We start from the raw sequence: 16,368 nt of genomic DNA on the forward strand, positions 1-16,368 counted from the left end.
GTTTCTTAAAGGGCCGGAGCTGGGATGGGCAGAGCAGCCATGGGAGGGACTGGGGGAGCAGAGGGGCACTGGGGGCTTGTACAGAGCCCCCTATGAAGCGTGGGGCAGTAGAAGGCAGCGGGAATCTCCCCCACCACCCAGCAGCACCCGGCGAGTTGCAGCTTTTTTTTTTTCTTTCAAAGTGCTGGGACCTGGGGCAGGCAGGGGATGGACCTGGGCAATTCGGAGATTTGGCAGCAGCTGAATCTCCTAATCAGATTCAGCCCAATCGATTCGGGAGAGTGATTTGAATCACCAAATTGAATCACTGCCCCCCTGTCGCTGCTAGGTTATAAGACTTTGGCCCCTTTCTGCCTCTTGTTCCCTAGCGATGTCAGGGTGAGACCGGGCTCTGGTGCCACCTAGATGGTTTGGACACTGCTCCTACTCACCTGCCACATCTTTGATGCTGGTTAATGGAGAGGCAGTTCCCTGTCAGTAGCCCCAAATGGTTCTTGACCCTGGTCTCTTCTTCATGGGGCTCCAAACCTCCCCTTTACCCCACCCTTACCACATCCACAGCCTGGGAAAACACTGCTCCCTGTAGCCTTCCCCAGGATGATCTCACCTCATCCACGTTACCTGCCTCAACCTGCGTCAGATCTTTCTGGTTGTCAATCCCTCTCGAGTCGATCCCTTGTCTTCGGACCAGCTTTCAGGCAACTAAACCTGCCCCAGCCTGGGCTGACTGTAACTTAACACATCTTTAACTGAAAAGGTGTTCAACGTCTGCCAATGGGCACCTGGGATTCCATCTCCCAGGACCCCCTTGGCCTCCTGGGGTGGGGAAGGGAATTCATCTGTCTCTTCCCTCCTAGCAGGCATGGGGGCTCCCTGGTCAGCTGACTGCCTCTCCAGCTGCCCGTGGTTTTCAGAAGCCCCGCTTGCTGATTTGAACGCTCAGGCAGCTCCAGAACTGCTGAGTCTGCGTTGGTGTTTCTCCACAGCTGCCGCTTGTCTTAGTCCCTGTGGTGAGTACCGCAGTTCATCGGACGAGGTCTTGGGATGTGTTTGGCGGGGGAGGGCTCTTGCCTCCCCTCTCACACCCCCGAATCAGCCAAATCCAGACCTGAAGCAAATACTAGCTGCTTTGCACAGGCCTACTATGCATCCTAAGCATTCCACCAAGAGCAGCTTCTTGCTGACAGAACTGGAAGGCTTTCAGCTCAATCAAGACAAAAAAGAGGAATAGACTAACAAATGAATGCACCGCTAAGCCTGTTTCTATTTCTCAAAATCTCTTGCTTCTGGAGAATCAGTCAGAAGCACAATTAGTAAAGATAAAGCATGATGATAAGCTGACCTTGCCCACAGACTCATTGGTAAAACCATCCTTTAGCAAAACAGAATGTGGTTCAAGTAGTTCCGAATCAGATTTGCCTCAACCTGATTCTGAAATGGAACTAATTAGTAGTGTTTAGTATTTAATTTTTTTTCCCTAATCAAATATTTCAGTTCAAATACTTGTGGCTATTGAGACATTAAATTAACACGGGAGTACTTTTTTAGTTTTGTTTACTAAATATAAGTCAAGTAAACCTGCTAAATCAGATCGCACTCTATTTAGGGCATTGGAAAATTTTCCGGAAAACCCACATCTCTGCCTATGATATGCCATCCTCAATAACAAAAGGACGGCATGGATCAAAATTAGTCCCAGACTCTGATGCTAGAGGGTGGGTATCTGCTATCATGCAGCAAAGGAAGTGATTTGATTTATGCTTGCCATACTTCTAAGATGATCTGATCACTGGATCTGGGAACAGGAACTCCTTATGCTCTGTTTCCCCTCTCATCCTTTGTTTGCCTTGCCTATTTACCTTGTACACCCTTTGAGGCAGGGACTATCTCCATCTGTTTGTGGAGCACCTACCATGACAGAATTCCAACTCTGATTAGGGATTCTTCCATAACAATTTACATACCCTAAATTACTATCTATCAGGCAGTCACACTTGAATGAACCCCCTAGAGCAGAGGTTCTCAAACTGGTCCACAGACCACCACTGGTCCACAAGCCCCATTCAGGTGGTCCACAGAAGGGTTGCAGAACAATCAAAAATATCTGTACTTGTAAGGAAAGACTATTGATATTCAAATATGAGTTGTGCGCTTTGATTTATAGAACAAAAAAAAAAAAGTTTAAGTGGTCCTCCAAAACCCTCAGCAATTTTCAAGTAGTCTGTGAAAAAAAAAGTTTGAGAACCACTGCTCTAGAGATCACAGGGGTGTCCAGGTGCCCATTACTACTCCACCAGAGTGCCATGACGTGCCAGTCAATGGTGTCAAGTATTACCCCTACACCTAAAGCTGTTCCAGGGTAGGGGAACCCAATAGGTCCGAAACAGGTTGGTTCAATATAACTGAACAAAATTCAATGGTTTTGGTTCACAGGGTTTTGAGAGTAATTTTACTTGTTCACACCAGCTGAGTTTTAGACCTGAATGAAACTCATTGTGAATCTGGGTTTCAGCTCAATGGAGCAAAAAGTCCCAAGCCCACAGGAGGTGGAGAGTTTTAAACCTACTGAGATCCTTGGCTTGTGCAAACCAGCCCAACTCCCATTAAGTCAAAGAATCTACGCTGATTTACACCACCTAGGGATCTGGACCTTTTTAATGAGATTTTCCAGCAGACTGGCTGAGGGGAAGAGGGAGAAATGACAGAACTTTCAATCAGGTCATGAAAACTCCTTGGGGCTCTCCCAAGAGTTAGATTTCCTCACTGGAACAGCAGATTCAGAGACACTGCCTGAGCATTCAGAGGACTTCTAATCCCATGCGAAGTGTAAAGAGCAGGCAAAGAATCAAAAAGCATCAGACCAAAAGACTCCTGGTGGTAAAAGTAAGATTTGTGGGAGAAAAAGGAGAGGGGCCTTGACTTACCAGAGCTCATTGTAGGGGAGGGACTGGCTTTTTCCACTTCCAGATTCTGGTTTTCCCTGTTTAAATGAAAGGTAGAAGGATTACATAATGTTTCACATGCTGCTTGAACAGAGTGATGGAAGCTTGCAGCCCTTGCTGTAGGTGGTTCGACTGTTCTCCAACCTCTTCTTCACTTGTGCCCTGCGCAGGGTCTGGAGCCCAGCGGGGCATGGCTCCAGCCAGCTCTGCACAGGGGGCAGGGGAGGAGTGCAGCCTGCCCGGCAGCCTCTATCGCAGGGGCATGCCTGCAACTCCTGCACTCGCACTGGGGAAGCCCAGCACTAGACTCTGTGGGGAAGCAGGGAGTGGGGCTACTGAGCCAGCCTATAGGCTGAAATAGGTAGGGGGCATGAACACTGTAACCACTGATCCAAGAAGTCACAGACTCAGAGCCCAAGCCACTGTCCCATTCTCCAGGTTGTTTTTGGTGTTGTAGCAGGTTATAATGTTTCCCAACATGGCCACTCTGCAATTGCCCAGCTTCATGAAGAACAACTATAGTGCTACTGATACACCAGAATCAAAGCCATGGCCCTTAGTTTGATGGCTGAATTTCATCCCAAAAACTGGTTGGAGAGAAAGCACAATTATAAAAATAAAACAAAACCCCACCAAATACTGGGAACTAGAGAGACTCTGAGGAAGCCACCAATTATGACTGTATGCTCAGTAAACCTATAATACTTGGTACCTTGGGCATGCCCCTCTAACAAGAGCTGCCAATACTTACTGATTTATTTAAATATTTTATTTACTGAACTTGCCATTGATACACATCTTTGTTGGCAAGGTCCTATGGGGAGTTTGCAGCAGTTTTACAGTACTACTTCAAGCTGACTTCTGTGCCAACCAAACAATGCAAAGTGAGACGCACTTTCTGAGACAGTCAACTGACACTGCCAACCACACACTGCAAACAGACTGCCTATCTGTTGGGAAAAACACATCTGCTTTTTGTGCCTACTTTTGCATAGGAGACCTGGTGGGCCCAATCCTGAGCTGGTGTTAACTGGCACAGCTCCACCACCCAAGAACATAGCCCAATGGATTTGCCAGTAATGCACCTTTGAAACCTGTGAAGTTCCCACTTGGCAGAAAATGTAAATATTTTGCTATTGTCTTACAGAGAGAAAATAGTACTTTAAACTACAAGTTCTTCAGCTCCCCCCAGCCAAGCTCTGTGCCAAAGCATTTGAAAAAGAACGTAATATCGCTAGACAAATAAAGGTATTATGAGGTAATCTCATCTGGGTCAGTACATCAGGCACCAAGTTATTTCCTTGGTTGGTCAGAAGCCCCCAGAACGGATTGGCACTCAGTGAGTTTCAGCTCAGTGCTTCCTGCTGTAGAGGCCTGGCTTTCAGTGCAAGGCCCCCATAAAAAGCTGATCTGGGAGGAGAAGGACCCTGAAGAATTACCAGGAGTTGGAGGCACCATCATCTGCAAACTCCAAAGAAACTCAGGATCAAATCCTTTGCTGGATCAGGGCCTGTACCCACCCCTCTGAATTCCTCCCATCATTCCAGCCAGCTACAGGATTCTTCTTTGCTTCCTGTCCCAAACTAGAAACAGATGCTCCACTCTAGATGTACATCTATTTCTGTATTACTGATCTCTGTACATAAAGCATCCACACTCTTAGGTAAAGATGCTACCTACATTGAAGAAACTTTAGGTAAACAACATTGCAGAAAAACATTGGATGGTAGGAAAATGAGCACGCCAGACCTCCCCTTAACAAGTGCACCTTTCCACATTATACATTTCTTCTGTGCTAATTCAGTCCACTCCTTAACCCTGAGCACCCTCACCAAATGTTGCTGAGCTGGAAAATTAACTGTATTGAGATGGAAACACAGCAAAATGGGAGTCAAGGGTTTCACACAACTGACCCAGTTTTTCTGTTTTAATTTCCTGTGTAAGTGCCTTTCGTGAGACCCTATAAAGAGGAAAGTGAGAGTCATCTACACATTTCATAAATGCCTGCTCAAAATGACAGCAATGAAAAGGCTCATACTGAATTCAAGGGGCTTTGGCACAGCTTTCAAAATTGTATGGATTTCTTATGAGTTATAAGCCAGCATGTACAGTATCTATATTGTTAAGATTCTTGGGTCTCTTTTCAGGAAAACAGGAACCAAAACTGCAAAGGCACTCTGAATTCAATGGCCTCCTTTCAGAATCACCAGTCTTGGCATACATTGTAATATAAGCCCATAATTAGGAGGAAAACACAAAGAAATGCACAATTACCAGGCTGTAAAACAACAAATCGCTTTTCACTTTAAGAGGTTCTGGGTATAAAAATAACATGGTAATTAAAGAAATAAATTTCCAAAAAAAGAAATGGAAGAGATCAAGTTAATTAGAAACAGACTTAGAAAAATTACTTTTTCACATGTTCCCAAGCTAATTAGCAACTATAGGATTTAATTAATATAATGAGAAGTTAGCATATATTAACTGTGCTGCTAATCAGTGCTAATCAGATGTTACCTAAATATTCAGCTTAATTCACAAATAGTCCAGATCCCGCACAGCCGCCTGGATGGGCCTGTCTGGTATAGACTGGTTAGCTTCATAGACTCTGGCTTTAAAAACTGATTTATTTCAGCTGAAGGTGCAAGCAACTATCATCTTGATTCAGAGAAGCATCCAAAATTATGCTAAAAGACAAACTTGTGCTCAAGTGCTTTCCTGAACCAGGGCTGCAGTTTATTCTATCTGGCTCCACTATGCTCAGCTTTAGGCTACGAACAGACATTACACATAAACTGGTTTATGTGATCAGAAACTGGTTCATGAATAACTCATGACCCTGGCAGCTGGAGTGGGGGCACAGTGGCGGTGGAAACACAGCGGTGGTAAGCAGAGGAGCTCCCACTGCTGCCACCGGCACTGTCGGTGGTGGGGGGGGGGGGAGGGTGGTGGAAAAGGTGGCAAGTGCCAACCAAGGATCTGTGACTACCCACAACTGCTGCTGGCAGCAGTGGCAGTAGCCAGCAGGAATTGTGGACTGCCAGCAGCTTCAGCGGGCAGTGTCGGCGGTGCCTTTTTGCAGGGGGTGCACCATCACGCGCAGGGGGTACATGTGCACCCACGTGTACCCCCTATGCATTGCCCCTGAACTGGTTTAAACCTGTAACAGAACAACTGTTCAGTGCACATCAACCAATTTGAAAATGGTTGAAACCGGTCTGAAATAATATGGTTGAATGTTATTTAGAATTTAATTTAATTAGAGCAACTCACTGAATGAGCTTTAAAGTGCCCCCACCTCCATTTTTCAGTGTGGGGACACTGATACACATTATGCTGGAGTCTGCTAGAACACAGTAATTACCACACTCCAGAAGACTCAATTAATCAAGTCTACTTCAACGCACTGTAATCACAGTGCATCGGAGCAGCTTCAACACATGTGTATAGGCGCCCCATGTTTCCTTCTTTCTAATGCCCTGCTCTAACCAGCAGGTCACTGTCTCCTCACCAGGTATCCATGCTTCTGCTGAAAATGTGACCAGTATAGCACCAAGAGCTTCAGAGATGTAAACATTTAAATCTTGGTGAAAGGTAATAAATTCTTAAGAGAACAAGTCACGAGTTTCTCATCTTGAAGGTGCCTGTACATCCTTCTTGCATTCTCCAACTCTTTACCAAAATCCTTGTGCTGCTAAACCAACATTTAAAGGCTCTTTCCTCCCTTTCACTCTCAATATGCTTCTTCCAAGACTATAGCACTTTCCCTACTTGGTGTGGAAAAGAGAGCAGTGAATTTGGAATCCTAGTTAGAAGGAATGCAGATAAGTGGTGACTGTTTCTGTACAGTATGTCTCTGGATTATCTCACATGTTTCAAATATTCAAGGACTTCCTCCTACAATAGCAGCGGGTAACAAACAGCTCATTAATACTTCATCTTAAGGATGTACATTCTTATATAGTTGTGAGCTTTGCTAACAGCTGAAGGTTCTAACTCCTCCCCTCCACCCCCCACATGCACACATACATGCACACACACACACTTGTGAAAATCCTCCTTGTAAGTTATTCTTTCTGGTCGACTGGCTGGTAGTTCAGGTCTCTCAAATTGTTCTCTCAAGTTTGGCAACCTGGGCTGAGATCTGCAAGACCACCCAAGAGATCCAAACCCTCACCTCCTACTAATTTAATTTGGACATTAAAATCCCTTAGATGACCTTACAAATCCCAGCCTTAAATGGAGAGTGTCAGTTTTTAAGTAATCTTGTTGCTTCTTTCCCTTGCTATTACTGACTACTCAAGTTTATTTCAGATGAGGTTTCTTAAGGTGGAAACTGCCAACCCTGAACGTTCAAAAAGCATGGCTCAGGGCCTCCCCCTCTCCCAGTCACAAAATGTGCTTAGAAGTCATATCAGGGGTTTTAAAACAGATGCCTCCAATAAAAATAGAATTATTAAAGATCTTCAGGTTTACTTCTCAGCATCTTTGCCCAACCTAGTTTCCTCGGGCTGAGTTAAGTAAAATGCAAGAAATGATCCACAATGCAATCTCACATTCTGTTAGTCATCAGCTTCACTTATAGGTTCTTATGCTGAGGCCTTTAAATTCCAGTTGAGGAATCTCCTGTCTTCCCTAGGGACACACCTAAACTATATGGCAGATCCTTTCATCAATAAACAATCCCTCAGAACATATCTGCCTTACAGGGCCTCATGTGTGATCTGTATTTCGTCATGCCCCGTGGTAGATTTCATTTTGCACCTGGAGTTTGATCCTGCAAGGTCTGAATGTCCCAAATCCAGAAGAATGGAAAGGTGGAATGCTCTTCTGGGCAGGCCATCCTTCCACTCTTCTGTGAAATATGAAACATCATAACCAGAAGGAAATATGATTCTACATCCTGCTTACCACCAGACCACTTCAAGGTAAAAAGATTTTTCCAACTTTTGTCTGAGCCTAACCTGCACAAAATGAACTGTTTCAAACAGAAGAACCTTCACCACACCTTCAGCTCTTGTGTGAAATATGAATTTTAATTTCTACCTAGGAGACCTTTTACAATCTTTGCAATCTCCTATGCCTGATGAAGGGTGCCTGTGCCCGAAAACTTATTATAAGTAATTTTTTTTTTTGCAAAGTTGGTCTAGTTGGTCAAATAAAAGATATCACCTCTCCACGAGTTTGGATTCCTTTTGCCTCTAGACCAATACAGCTACAACCTGGATATCCAAGTCCAGAAAAGCATTTAACTACATGTTTAACCTAGAATCACTTTGAATACTAAGCATGCATGCAGTCCCACTCGCTGGAAGCTACGCATGTGCTTAAAAGCACTGCTGCATCAGAAGCATTGTGCTCATCATCTTCCTGAATCATACCTACCTATTTTCTTCTCACCTGCTGTTCAGTATTTTGAAATTCTTCTCTTTTGCTTCCTTTTATTGGAGATAGGCAGACAAGGTTCTTTGGGTAAATGTGGTATCTTTTATTAGACCAACTAAATAGTTGGAAAAATTGTTCTTTGTAAGCTTTCGGATACAAACACCCTTCTTTAGGCATAACCCTAAAACGCTGCAGAGAATTTCAACTCAACCCAGGCCATCAGCTCTCTTACAAAACTGCCAGTTCTCTTCTGCCTTGAAAAGGAAGTAGGTTGATCATTATGTTTATTCTAAGGGTTAAAGAACATCTTGCCATTCCTTCAGAGGGCATTAAACTCCTAAGAATGAATGGCCTAAAAAGGACTATGACTTATACCAGAGAACTCTGCAATTCTCAACACAACATAAGTCACCCCACACTTCTTATTAAACATTAAAACAGTAGATATACAGGAGCAAGGATTTCATAAGACATAAACTCCAAAACAGAACACATTTTGGCATATCGTGAATCTTATCATGAATAATGAAAACTACAACTGGTTAAATGAACATGGCATATTTTGCATGCAGTATTCTTGCAATTTCTTTCATGCTGCATATTTGTCCAGTTGCTAATTTGCAAAATACAGCTATGTGCAATGGCCGTGCTGATCATTTGCTCAAATTAGCAGGGCTGTCCTGTACTGTATAACAGAAGTTTAATAGGAAATGTAAACTTGAACATGCTGTTTCAAGAACTCAGAGATGTTTCTGGGTGAAGTCATCTTTCAGTGATGGTTGTTAGAGTAAACCCACGTTAAGTCAGTACAAGGTCAGGGCACAGGAATGTAGGACCAAAAGGGACATTCAGGGTCAGCAAATCCAGGCCCCGGCTAATGCAGGCAACTACAACATATAATCTTGCTCATAAATTTATCAAATTCCACCTTCAAATTGATTAGGTTTCTTGCCCCCTCTTCTCCTATTGGAAGACTATTCCAGAGCCTCACTCCTGTTACGGACAGACAGATGTCTGCTTCTAATTTCAGACCTAAATTTATTTCATGACACATCCATTTGTTCTTGTGCCAGCATTGTCCTTTAGTTTAAATATCTATTCTTCCTCCCTGGTGTTTACCCCCGATGTATTTAGAGAACAATCATGTTCCCAACTCAACACTCAAAGTGAGTGTTTCCACTCGCTTTGCTAGGCTACGCTAAACATATTCAAAGCAATAGGGCACAGTTCTACATACTACCATTCCTGCCCATTAAATCAAAGATAAAAATTACAATGAAAATAACTGAGACTCTGGACTAAGAAAGGAAATTCTGTGCAGATTAAAAAATGTCACAGATCAACCACTCTGCAGACTGAATTATTGGTCTCAGAGACCAAAAGAGCAAAGCTTTGCCTACATCATCAGCAATTCTGCCCAATTCTTGAAAAGGGAGAGCATGTAGGTGTGAGATGGGTTCAGTGTCCATGCTCCATTCCTTTTCTGTCCTGCTTACTGAGGCAACTTAACAAATCCAACAGCAGTCAAACACTAATGAAACTAAAGCAGATTGGATGGGTATGGGCCTCTCCACAAAGAAACGGACAGGAGTTATTCAGTGGCGTGTGTAAAACAAGTCATCAAATTGCACTAACAGAGGTCTAGAGGTAAAAAGATCCCTTCTCCCCTGAGCCAGCAAGTCCCCATAAACTCTAACAGAGCAGAAAGCAATGACACAATGGTTTGTTTTGTACTGAATAGTCCAAATGTGGAGCTGGCAATGATAAAAGCTTCCTTATGCGAGTCGTCTGCTCTTACTTGGTACCTCCAGGACTGAAAACATCGCTACCCATGACAACAGACTTTAGTTTAGCGTACTTAGGCATTGACTTACTCTGATCTTGTCATGACTGCTCCCTGACTTGCATCTTGCAGGTGAATAAGACAATTGTAGCAGTAGTTGTTAGTACAACCTATCACCTACAGCAGTAGATCTATTAAAAAAATATGGCTGCTCTCTTTACTAGCACGAGAGGCTTGTATTTTTTAACCATGTCTCTATATAAATACAGACCTCCACATGCACCAGCCAACCATATCCTAAAATATCAGACAGACATTAAACAAAGAAAAAAGCACTTTGGGTTGGATCTTAGTAATATCTAGTTTATATATGGACTGACTTCCAAGACACGTACACACCTACCCACACCGAAAAAACAAAAACAAAAAACGATGCTACTGAGCCATGAGGTTTTGTTTCAACCCCAATCACATAGGATCCTAGAGCACTTTGCAAATTTACACTGATTTACAGTCTATATATGGGAACATACTACATCCACCTGAAATGCTGCCAACTTTGGGGTGGTATCAGCAAATGAGCACATAGCAACAATGCGCAGGTCAGGGTACCTAATCTTAGGGAGGCTGTGAGGAGAATGTAATAACTAGAATTTCAATATGGTCAGAATTAATAAGAGGAAATGAAGTTAATGACTCCAGGTTTAGTACACCCTGTTCCTTCAAAAAGTATCATGGGATCCACAATTACCATAGGTGTTTGGTAGAGCTACGTGAAGCTTTGGTAGCCAATTCAATCTGGAGGAGATTCGGCCCTATTCAGCAGCCAAATCCCTGAATCCAGATCAAATTGGGAGACTCATTAAACACTCCGAATTGAATCGGAAGCCTCCAAATGGATTCAGAAAGATTCGGAGAGATTCGGAGATTTGGCCATAGACTGTACAGGCAGGCACTAGGCAGTGCTGGCAAAAGCAACTGGGGGAACAACCGGATGAGCCCTGGCTTGAGCCAGCAGCCCCAGGAAAAGATGCAGCTTGTCCCCTGGCTGGCCCCCCACTAGGATGAGGCAGGGCTGGCAGCCCCAGGAGAAGCTGCAGGGGCTGGGGGGAATAAATGGGGAGCTCAGAGGAATGGTCAGTAGCTGGGGGACTGAACTGGGAGCTGGGGGGAAGCCTCTGTTTGTTCCCCCAGCCCCTAATCATTTCCCCTAGCTCCCCAATCATTCCCCCCAGGCCCCACAGCTTCTCCCAGGGCTGCCGGCTCAAGCTGTGGCTCGTCCGCTGCTCCCCCACTGGAGTGAGGCAGGCAGTGCTGCCAGCCCCAGGAGAAGCCACAGGGGTTGGGAGGAATGATCAGGGGCTGGGGGAACAAATAGGGGCTTCCCCACAGCTCCCAGTTTGATCTCCCAGCTCCCCAGTCATTTCCCCCAGCCCCTGTGGCTTGTCCCAGGGCAGCCAGCACTGCCTGCCTCATCCCACTGGGGGGGGTGGGGGAAGCAGTCAGACAAACCATGCCTTTTCCCGGGGCTGCCGGCTCAAGCCAGGGCTTGTCCGACTGCTCCCCCAGCCGCTCCTACTGGCACTGCCTGCCTGTATAGTCTATGGCTGAATAGGATTCGGTGCTGAATATCTTCGGATTTGGCCAAATCAAAATCAGGACAGTGATTCGAATCACCTAATCGAATCACTGTCCCTCCGAATTGCCAAATCCAAATCTGAAATGAATACTTTCCATTTTGCACAGGCCTAGTGTTATTGGTTTTACATTTCAGCTCAGAGAAAATATGTGAGCTGTATACAATGGATTCATTTGGCCCAAGTTGGTTGGAATACATGTGCAATTTAGAGACTCTTGTACTATGCTTATGGCAATAGGCACCTTGAATTTGGGGGAATTTCTGATTTTGCAGAACATCTGTTCCAAATGAATGGACACAATCATGGCTGCAAATTCCAGAAACCCCAATTATTTGCAGTACTAAAGCCATGGAGTCATGCAGCTGGCCACAGAATTTTGATGCAACTCTCCAGAGACACAGACACATAATAAACTGCCTGTTTTCTACCCTGAATGGCACCCTATAAACACAATAGATTAGATAATCCCAAAAGTATCCATCAATCTCCTCATGATGTAACTTTGTGCAGTAAAACAATGTTGAAGGCAGCTTTCAAGTTATACAGCTACTAACAAATGAAGCAGTAAATAAATCTGAGTAAAACCATTTGTCATTGTCAAAATGTTAAGAAGAGATTGGCCTAAACTATAAAATTTATATACAGATAAAAACTCCCTTAAAACATGAGTGGGGAGGTTAAGATTTGCAGTGAGATGCATGAATAAAGCAGCTCTTTAATAATACTGCTACCTAGATTTAAACAAGCGGTGTCTCTAAGAATAGGACGTCACTGCACTGCAACATCTGATGATACCAAGCTCCCTAACTGTCTAAGATATGGGGAACACATTTCTGATCATGCACTAATCCCTGGTATCTCTGATCATACACTGTGAAAACTGTTAGCTACTAGTACTGAGTTTTTTTAATTGGGGACCAGTGTTAACAATTCACGTTTTTCTTCAAAGCACTGCACACAAATGTTCACAAATTCAGCAGCACATAAGGTAGGCATGTAAGCAATAAGGCAGCATCGTACAGCGATGGGAGATGCAGGCCCCAATTTTTAACTGCAGCTAAAATCAACTAAACTGGTACAGGATTGAGGGGAAGATAGGAACCAAATTCTAAGGGAATAATCTGGTCCTTTCCAGCATAAGCTAAAGAATAAAAGCAAACTCTTGAGATGCATGTACAGCTGTAACAACCTGTTGCAAAAGCCAAGTTTAACTAATGCACAGGGGTAACTCTAGATGTGCTCTCCTCTTCTGGGTCACATACTCTTATGCCACGGACTGCACAGAGGAGGTGTAGTGTAGTGTAGTCACTCTGCTGGGTCTGTTCCCCCGGGGGGGCTGGTTGTGCTGGCTTTATAGCCAGTACGATTGGCACAAACTCTAGCTGAACACAAATGAGTGGCCACAGTGACATGCCCAAAGGCACACAGCATGACAGAAGCACATCTGGGAACAGAATCAGAAGTCCTGACTCTTAATCCTAGGCTTCGTCCACTGGACGATGCTGGCTCTGATGTCATTTACAGACTAAAATTAAGACTGTAATTGCTATGCATGCACCCAGCGCTAGAAAGGCCCTAGGAAGAATATTTCACGTATAGATTGATCTGAAATGTTAAAAGGCAGAGGCCAAATTTGACCTCACATTCAAAGTGCCTTCAGGAATAGCAAAGCATTACCCTCAAAAACCACTCTTTAAATGCCCATTCTCTTCATTTTTCTAGTTTAATACCCACACTAGTTGAATTGCCCAAAAGAATTAATAAAAGAAAGATAGGATTCAAAACATTTGAGCATAAGATGCAAAATAAAACGGGCAAAAGCCCAGATTTGTGCCTATCACTCCAAATTCAGTGACAAGCCAGTATTAAAACCAATACACAAATTTTGCAAACTCCCCTTTTCCCTGGTACTCTGGTAGAAAGGAAGAAGAAATGGAGGTCAGGACTTGCCCATCTCCAGGAATGCAGGGCAATGTGAAACCCTTTCAAAAATACATGGATAACTCCTTTCTTCTAACTGATAGATGATCTGCAAAGTAATGAGTGTCACCCCAGCTGGTGCAAGCTAACACTGCACTCATCCAAGGCCAGTACCACACAAAGGCCTGGGAGGGCAAAGCACCAGAGGCATTTTGCTAGTCAGAAATCAGACAGTAGCATCCTTACCTTGGATCAGGCTTTTCAGTTAAAGGTGCCATTTTCTGGCACCTACCCGGTTTAACCAGAGGTGAGACGTGAAAGGGTTAACAAAGGCTTGCTCTGTGTTGCTCTGCTGCTTGGCTCACTGAAGTGTAAGGAGAAGTTTGGGGAGGCCTCACCCTCCCTGGCACCCTTAAATACTTTGCTCCTCCCACCTCTCTGCTTTAATTAGCCGGCTGGCTCTTAGTCATGTCATTCTGTCACCAGGCTTGCTCACAATCAACCGCCTCCTCCCAGCCTGCCTTGCATTCCTTTGCCTCTGACATCATGCATACATGGACTATTCCAGCAGATCTGATGCCTGGGCGGATACAGCATGGGGAGGGGGTGGGGGCAGGAGGGGGATGGAAGGTAAATGAGGGACAGACCTTTACAAAAATAGTTGGTGAAGCACATGGAGACTGCCGTGCGTGGGGAGGGGAGGGGGCAGGCAGCGTCTGCCTGTCGACGAGAACATTTTCATTACATTTTCATTAGCATGTGTCTACGGGAGCCAGAGATCCTGTTTCAATGACTAGGATCAGAGGAGCTGGCTTGTGTTCCCACTATTGGCAGACTGAGGTCTGTAGTATAAATACTTGATACACAGAGAAATCATGTGCTTGAGAGAGAAAGAAAGGCTCAGCTCCATGGGGATTCCTGTGAAATATATCAGGCAGAGGGAGCCATAGAGTCTGAGCTCACATTGGGGTGTCTAGGGAAGAGAAGGGTCTTTAGAAGAGGCTGGCTGAGCCAGGATTCCTTCTGGAGGGAGACGCACGATAGAGAAGGAGCAGTGTCAGCCTTTGGAAGAGGGCAGTGAGTACCTGTCTTGCGACAGCCTTGATCTGCCAGGTACTGAGGCCAGAGGGTAGGGCCACACCCCTCTTCTCTCTGAGCAGCAACTCTTCAAGTGTATGCACACAGGCAACAAAGAGCCCAGGAGGGCTGTCTTCCTATAAGTGACTTCTCCAAGGCCACCCAGAAGATCAGTGTCAAGCCAAACCTGGCAAATACGCTATGCCAGACTATGCATTCCAGTCCAGTGGTTTTCAGCCACTGACTCAGGCACCAGTGCTAATACTGCAGAAGAGACTGTCAAGTCCTGGTCTCCAGTAAGCCTCTGCTGTTCCTGCTCATCTCCCATTCAACTGCATAGGGTCAAACCTGCTACCCAAGCCCCGGTTTTAGGATCTGGAGAAATTTGGAGTGCGCAGGTCACCACATAATACAGCGTACACAAACTATGAAAAGGCAAGTGTCTCACAAGAGCCTGATACAGAGATTGGCCAAGAAAGGAACAGAAATGCAGCGAGTTGCAGGCTGTATGCATAGGTACATATACAACACTGGGCCTGTTTGAAATCTAGAGCCAGTTTCACAGTAACTAAAGCCTATTTCTATTTTCCAACCCATCTTTTGGAATTCCAATACCAACCTCCAGTCAAATGCAGCATTAAAGTATCGTCAGGGACACCTAAAGTCCTGGTCTAATAAATTGATTCATATATTTGAAGAGGTTAGGAAGCAGTTTTGGTCTACCCACGTACTTAGAATTGATTGCACATCTGAAGGTCAGTGTATCAATGTACTAAATGTGCGTCATCAGTTATTGCCAGTGTTAAAGGGGATTCCAATCTCAAAAATTCATATCTGGTTTCAAATGTGCAAATGGCAGAAGAAACAGCTTAGAGCTGGAATTTTGAGTGGATTTGGCTCACTGTGAAATTTGGATCTGGGCTCGTACACAACTTGAGCTCCATGCATGTTGGGATTCAGAAGTTAATTTAGGCATATTTTACAGTCAATCTAAAGGATCATGGAAAACACTTGTGTTCTGAGTAGTCAGCCCCTGCTGTGGCCCCTCTACAAAACAAACCCAACTGCACCAACAAAAGCAGGAAGACTGACCAAAACGAACACACAGTTTCCAAAATAAATGGTGCATCTGCTGGCAGTTCTGATTAGATTAACTGCACACTGTTTACATGTCCCTACAAGATAGGAGATCCACCAGAAGATATCTTGGTCCTCTTGTCCAAGTCTGTTTCTGGTGCCTAACCACGTGAGAATGCCTGTCAGCTACAAGGCCTCTCTGCCTGCTGTGTACCAAGGGTTTGTAAACAAGCCTCTGACAGTTTGTTTTCAGGTAATAAAAATGAACACCATTAAAATGTCAAGAGAGTACTCTGTGTAAAAATAACAGCAAGAGGAGTCATGAGTGACACAGAGACTAGATAGAGAGGAGCCAGGGAGGCAAGGCTTGGATCCAGAGCCAAGGTTCAGAGGAGTTCAGATAACAGGTTAGGCTGGATTTGGATTTCCTTGGTGTAGGATTTGCAGGGCCTCAAGCTAAGAGGTAATGAACCAGGTCTTCTGAATCGGGTGGGACCCCCAAAAGGGGAGAGAAACTTAAGCTGTGTACATTTTTCATCTGGAG

The 16,368-nt window shown here is 44.6% G+C and overlaps 1 protein-coding gene across 14 annotated transcripts in view; it reads right to left on the minus strand.

Annotated features, from left to right (window-relative positions):
- The window catches only part of SORBS1 (sorbin and SH3 domain containing 1), a 109,761-nt gene extending 95,710 nt beyond the window's left edge, over positions 1 to 14,051 (minus strand). For 2 of the 14 annotated variants that reach the window (XM_059729711.1, XM_059729710.1), the window contains exons 1-2: positions 13,917 to 14,040; positions 2,925 to 2,980 (exon numbers count right to left, since the gene is read on the minus strand). In XM_059729711.1, coding sequence (XP_059585694.1) covers positions 2,925 to 2,980; positions 13,917 to 13,948 — 88 coding nt within the window. In that variant the 5' untranslated portion in view covers positions 13,949 to 14,040. Of the gene's footprint in view, positions 1 to 2,924; positions 2,981 to 13,916 lie in introns of all 14 variants that reach the window. The other 12 variants (XM_059729716.1, XM_059729714.1, XM_059729706.1 and 9 more) reach the window with 11 other exon arrangements.
- Between the last annotated feature and the right edge of the window lie 2,317 nt (positions 14,052 to 16,368).

Source organism: Alligator mississippiensis, chromosome 6 (genome assembly GCF_030867095.1).
Source record: "Alligator mississippiensis isolate rAllMis1 chromosome 6, rAllMis1, whole genome shotgun sequence".
NCBI lineage: Eukaryota > Metazoa > Chordata > Crocodylia > Alligatoridae > Alligator > Alligator mississippiensis.